The 6553-nt window shown below is 31.7% G+C and overlaps 1 protein-coding gene across 2 annotated transcripts in view; it reads right to left on the reverse strand.

The window, feature by feature from the left end:
* The window catches only part of LOC123006929, a 49586-nt gene extending 43353 nt beyond the window's left edge, over positions 1-6233 (reverse strand). Inside the window, exon 1 of one of the 2 annotated variants that reach the window (XM_044401870.1) lies at positions 6011-6233. In XM_044401870.1, coding sequence (XP_044257805.1) covers positions 6011-6136 — 126 coding nt within the window. In that variant the 5' untranslated portion in view covers positions 6137-6233. Of the gene's footprint in view, positions 1-1644; positions 4990-6010 lie in introns of those variants that run through there. The other variant, XM_044401886.1, reaches the window with a different exon arrangement.
* Between the last annotated feature and the right edge of the window lie 320 nt (positions 6234-6553).

Here is a 6553-nt window from a genome sequence, read left to right on the forward strand (position 1 = left end):
CACAGTTTATTAGCTTAAAAAAGCAAAAATAGCACAATTTTTATCGACTTTTCGACTGGTTTGGACAAAATTACATAATTTTCGATTTAATTTCGTGATTATTATAAATATTCAAAATTTGAATATGTATCTTAAAAACATGCTAAAACGTTCAAAAAAGCAAAAATAGTTTAATTTTCGACCAAGTTTGACCATTGTTTTTTTTGGAAAAAACAACAAAACAAGTGTAACATGAATATTTAAAAGATTTTACTCAAAAAGAGTAAGTTGTATCGAAAAAACGCAAAAAACCTCTTTTTTGTAAAAAACTATGGAATTTAGAATTTTTGTTTTTGAAAGTAACAAGAAACTTCAGCCAAAATACTTATAGTTACTTTTTATCCCAAACACCCAATTTAGGATACCCCTGATTAGAAATTTCAACATAAAGGTAATCAACTGTACCAAATTTTGTAATTTTATCTAAAATGGTTTCTGAAATATTGGACAAAATCCATTAAAACATGCACCCCTTTCAGAGAGTGTAGCTCCCTTACATAGTATTTTTCAATACATGTTCATAGGAAACTTTTACCTTAAAATTCAATATTCTATCACCTGTTTAAATTTGTTACAATAAAAATGGAACATCCTGTATGTTTATTTAAAGTCAATACACTAATATTTAAAGCAAATTTTTTGTTAAGTGGAATCACTATGTCGCAAAAATGTTAGTTTTTTTTGAAAATTCAGAAGAGTTTGAAGTGCCATAGTTGAGGCATCTGATATCTTACAATTGGCGAGACTCTCTGAAAGTTTTTTTTTATATTTTTTTATACTTAAAAAGTCTTTCTAATTTTCATAGAAAACTTGCTTTCATGTAGTATAATCATGTATAATCAAATTTAGATATGAGGTCTAACTCTTCATTTCTTTTCCTTTAGAATTAACGAACGATGAACTATAAGAAATTATAGTTATAGTTGTCAGTTGATTAACCTTTTGATGAGTTCAAACAAATCTCAACATTAAAGCCTTTTTTTTCAATTTTGACATCACTACTTTGGTTCTCCATTAACAAAACAGAAAACAAATAAATAAACTGATTGAGTGATAAAGCTGAAGTGATGTAGAAACAGTCACTTTGTTATAGTTTTCATGTAATCATGTGTAATTTCAAAAATCCTATGTGATTAAAAAAACAGTAATTTCATGTCAATTCCAAAGCGAACAGCCCCTCGAAATAAAGCGATTCTTAGTTATAAAAAGCAGAGAGGGATTGGGATTTGCTTCGGGATCAAAGGAAAATAGTTGTCAGTTTGGTTAGTTTTTTAGTCCGAAAGCGTTATAGAGGTATCGAGATAGGAAGCAATGTACAAACAGCTCGAGCCCACATGTCAATCAAAAACCAGCCTATGTTGGCTAACTATTTGACGTCAGAAATTAAATAAGCACCTACATACTGTTAGAGAAAATAAACAAATACTATACAATATGTACACTACCTACGCACTTGCTCTACGTTATTTTGTTAGTAAGTTTCGCGCAAAAAAACTTTTTAAATCCCTACACTACACTACAAGTTTTTATAGCCTGCAGCAGGATATTCTTCCACTTTATAATTTTGACTAATCTACAAGCTGCGACGTTTTCTCATTTATTTACATGAAAGATATGAAGTGGGTGGATAATGACAGCGTTTGTGTGAGAGGAGAAAAATGATATGACGTCGAATAGCGGCCAAAAAGACGAGCTTTGAGTGACACCGCATTTCAGGGCTCGTTATTTGGTATCTGATCATCGCGTTTGCCCATCACTATCAATATATTGAATACAAGCGAATACACTGAAATTCAAAACATCGAACTCTTCATCTTCGTTTTTCAGTAGACATCTAGAACAGTCATCAGCATAAACAATATTTCAGTAGTCGAATTTGTTTCCATTATTGTTTGAAAGTGAAAGCAAAACAACTGGTTTAAATTCGAATACTGAACAACACTGAACATTGAAGCAATTCTTTAAATAAAATGTATCATTTAGCATACAAACACCAAGAAAGAAACTGGACCAAAGAAGTTTAACAATTTTTCATTTCCTCGACATGCTTATTAGTGAGCAACAAGTTGTCGCATAAGTCTTTGTGTATCTACATAACAAAAAACAATTTATGTACAAAATATAAAAAAGTGCGGAAAATTAATCTCCGAATTTATTTTTTGCATTGATGCTTTTAATTTGGGTCAATTTCAGAACCGGGTAACTCTACTGTAGCATGAAATATCATAATCAACAGTTTTATTCAAATTTATGTTAAAATATACAAGAAAACCATTATTTCTGCCAAACTTCATATTTAATTCTGCGAGAGAAACAGAGTTAATTTTCATTTGTTGCCTTGTTTGTTAGACTTGGAAAAATCAATATTAGGTGAAACAAAGACCTCATTACATAAATTTGTAACCTTAATTTCCACTTATTAATTCCGGAGATGGAACGTCAGAAGTTCCCTGTGAACATTTGACAAAAAGTTTAGATCCTATCAACGTGTGGTTTTTGCACCGAAAACTGATGACATGAGTTCGCGAAGATAAATTTTTGGAACCGATCAATAAGTCAACGACATAAGCGCCGATGTTATAAATCTAATTTCTTAATTCTTAGAAAACGACAAAATCGTTTTAAATTTTAATCTCAATTCGAGAAATTTTAACGAAATTTCGCTTCTTGGAGTCTTTAAATTACATCGTAATTTCATAAGATGGCATGTTTCGCAGATAATGTCGATTCGGCGTCGCACAGCATCCGTACCGAAATTTATTGTAACACTACTCGCAGCACGTGCCGCTTTTATAGTTTGCGTCTAGTTTGAAATTTCATTTAACTCGATTTAACAAGATTCATTAACTCTTAAAGTTATGTTGTTACGGACTGTAAAATCAGTCAAAGCAATTAGCGGTGTTTACAAAATAAACACGCACGTATTTAATAAAACATGATATAATCACAATGCATAATAAATATAAAGCGACGTAGCTGTACAATTAGATACTAAATTAGTCGCGAAATCGGTTTTAAAACTCAATGCGAAAAAAGACAATATTTTATACTTTTTTTCCATGATGTCGCAACGAGCAAACGACTCGTGAAAAATACAGTAGAAAGAACGGAATACAATCAGTTTATACAGGTGCCAAAGTATCAAGTGCTTTAGTTTATAGAAGCGAATAAATTTTGAAGCCTGTGTAAAGTTACAATAGGCGAGAAATTCTAGCTTTTCTTTACTTTTTTAACAAACTTGTAATAACTGAATTATTTTATCAATATTGCGATACGTTAAAATTGAATTTTACAAGCCTTCAGGGTAGAGTAAAACGTGTTATTGTATCTACACAAAACAGTTATAGTAAAAAAGCCTTTGAGATTTGAACTAAAAACCAAACCAATTTTAAAAACCACGTTATTTTTCCACACCAGGTATTTAATTATAAGAAAATAACTTCTGTACGGAGTAGATTCAAAAATATTGCTCATAATGAGCTACTACTGCTTATAAATTCATAGAGTTACGTTTACTTTAATTAATGCGCATGCAAATTTTAATCAAAATTTTAATTATTATGTCAATTTTCTTAATTTGAAGCAAAAGTAGCTAGAGATCTGTTATTTTTTCTAATTTTATAGGTGATCGAAAAATTGTAGTAGATTACACTGTTAAAATATGTGTTTCAGCCAGAGTTACTGTCTTATTACCTAATCAATATTTATTTATATCTAAATAATTAATTTTCTTAAGCTTTTTCGATTTTCGTTTATACAACTTGTGCTTTCACATCGACTCTCCCAACAAAAACTATAGTAGGTAACTTAAAAATTACAGTTTTGAGAAAAATTGCATTGAATCTTTGATTATTATTAATAAAAAATCAAGGAACTGTTTAATATTATTGAAAATTGCTAAGGGTCTAAATTTTTGGTAATAATATTGTTTATTCAAAGAAGTTTTCGTTGAGAGAGTCGACATGATCTACAATTTTGGTGCAAATATTTACACCCAATTCGCATTTTTGTATGCTTCATACTTTTTTGTTATAAAGGTTCTCATTTTTTTTTTAAAGAAATCAAACACTGATGAAAATGAATAGTATCGTCCTTATTCCACAACATATGGCTGTATTTTGTTTTCAAGACTCAAACAATAAGCAATAAGTGCTCCACAGTAGAATAAAAACTCTGAAAATAACTCAAAAGTTAACAAATAACTAAAAAAATAATAATAAAGTGTTAATAATACTGATTTTCTAATTAAAATATTGTAAATATTAAGGTGAAATAATCTTAAAATGCTTAAAAGAAATATTAGGAATGGTAAGTATTAAAATAAATGCTAGGTAATGTTATAAGTACTTGTATCAAACGCTAGGTATATAAATAGTCATATGCTAAGCAAAACATCGTAAATGCTAGGTACAATAATCTAATTCTAGGTAGTAGTGCTTAAAAATAAGACTTGTTATTGTAAAATAAGTGGAATCATTTTTTTTTCCTTTAAAGCATTTTCTGAGTCAACCCAGCGAAGAAACCACATAGCCGATTTTTTACTTAAAATCACTCACTGAACAACCCTAATTATGTATGGCTCTTGCGCAAGAATATTATTTATTATTGGTATATTTATTCACTTTTTATTTTACTGGGCACTCTACTTTTTATTTTGTTAATGAGCATCTATTATTTAACCGTTCTTCTACTAAAAATTTACTGTTTTTTACTGAACAAAAATATTTGACGTTTAAGTACCCTACCGTGAATTTGTTTTTCGTTCTGTTTTGTAACCGGTTTGATTAAATAACTGCGTTTAATTTGTTCCCCTGAAAAAATCTACATTTTGTATAAAATTTAATCAATAGAAAAATTGATATTTGAGAAACCGATTTATCATACCTAATATTAAATTTATTTATAATACTGACAATTGAAACACAGGTGCGCCAGAACTCGAGCCCCAGAGAAAATTTTCAAGTAAGGTAAGATACCAGGAACATGAAAATAATGTTAAAAAAATTTTATCTGTCAAAAATTTTTGACATTTGACATTTTTTTTATATCTATTAATTTTGCCAATAAAAGCCACAAATAACATTGAACAGAGTTACAATTTAGGATACGGCTTCCTTGTTTCCTCTTTTAATAGCCTATAGCAAAAAAACTTGGAAAATTATTTTTCCAATAGAAATAAATAGAGTCAAAGTGCAAATTTTAAACCCTCATAACTTCGAAATTTTTATATATAAAATTTTTTTAACATTTTTTCCATGTTCCTGGTATCTTACCTTATATGGCATTTTTCTCTGGGGCGCGTGTTCTGGCGCACCCTGTATAAGCAAAAATTTAGATTTGATAAATAAATAAAAATAGGCATAGCAACACTGATACAATTAAAATAAGCCAAGCAAATGCAAGGCCATTAAAAGCCAAACAATCTTAATAATCTTATACCTACTTTGAAAAAAATTATGCAATGAGAACAACTTCTCATCACATCGCATTTTTTTTTCATTTGCTTTTAAAAATAATTTTGGCTAACAGACAATCAGATGTTTTTTTAAATGTTGATGGATGCGTTTGTTGACAAAGCCATTCACTGTTCTGAGTGACAATTATTAATTTATTGTGTTATAAAAATTATTTTTAGTAATTCATTTGTGGCGAAGTTTATGTAAAAAATTCTACAAAGGATGAATTTACACATTGAATTTAGCACTTTTTTAACACAAATTGCAGTTGTTTTCAGTTGTGTATATAGTACAAGTCTACAAAAGTTAAACAACCCAACATTTGTTCACAGAGAGAAGAAGTTGAGGAATTTTGGTGTTTTTGACCTTTATAATTTAAACAATAAATATGAAAACCAGTAATCAGAAATGAAAGAAAATATTTTTCGTATATTATCTACCCAAGTAGGAATATGGGAAATTTTGAAATGAAAAAAGATTTTTAGATGCAAATCGCGATTTCCTTCGATCCTCACCCTGGCCGCAATCGAGGTGGTAGGCTTCTCGAGCATGTCCCACAGCCACTTTTGATACTGCGAGCACTTGTCCTCCCCGAATTCCTCTTCGTCGCGCTGCCTCAGCGACTCCGCTTCCTTGCGCATTTCTTCGTGCACATGCTCCTTCCGCTGATGGTACTTGTGCTGACAACACGACTCGAGGTAGAGTTCGTCGACGCCCCAATACTCGAGATCGTCACTGAACGCAAGCACGCACATCTCGTCCACCAGATGCAATTTTCCCGTGCGGTAGAAGTTGAGGATGGAGCTGAAAGACTTGGGGTGGCGGTCGAAGAAGTACTCGTTGTCGATGAGCGAGTAGTCGTCGCAGAGCTCGCTGAGGGCCTCGTGGGTGTTGCAGTCGCGGAGGCGGCCGAGACGCGTGTGCGGCAGACGGTCCAGAGTGCGCCAGAGGACCTCGTGCTTGACGCCGCCGACGTTGATGCAAACACGCCGGTTGAGCGCCTTGGAGCGCATTATCATGAAGGGCTCCGGGGGCAGCGAGGACAAGGAGCGGGAGTA

Source organism: Tribolium madens, unplaced genomic scaffold, assembly GCF_015345945.1.
Source record: "Tribolium madens isolate multiple individuals breed KSU strain unplaced genomic scaffold, Tmad_KSU_1.1 Scaffold_11;HRSCAF=98;Tcas5.2_LG3b, whole genome shotgun sequence".
Taxonomy (NCBI): domain Eukaryota; kingdom Metazoa; phylum Arthropoda; class Insecta; order Coleoptera; family Tenebrionidae; genus Tribolium; species Tribolium madens.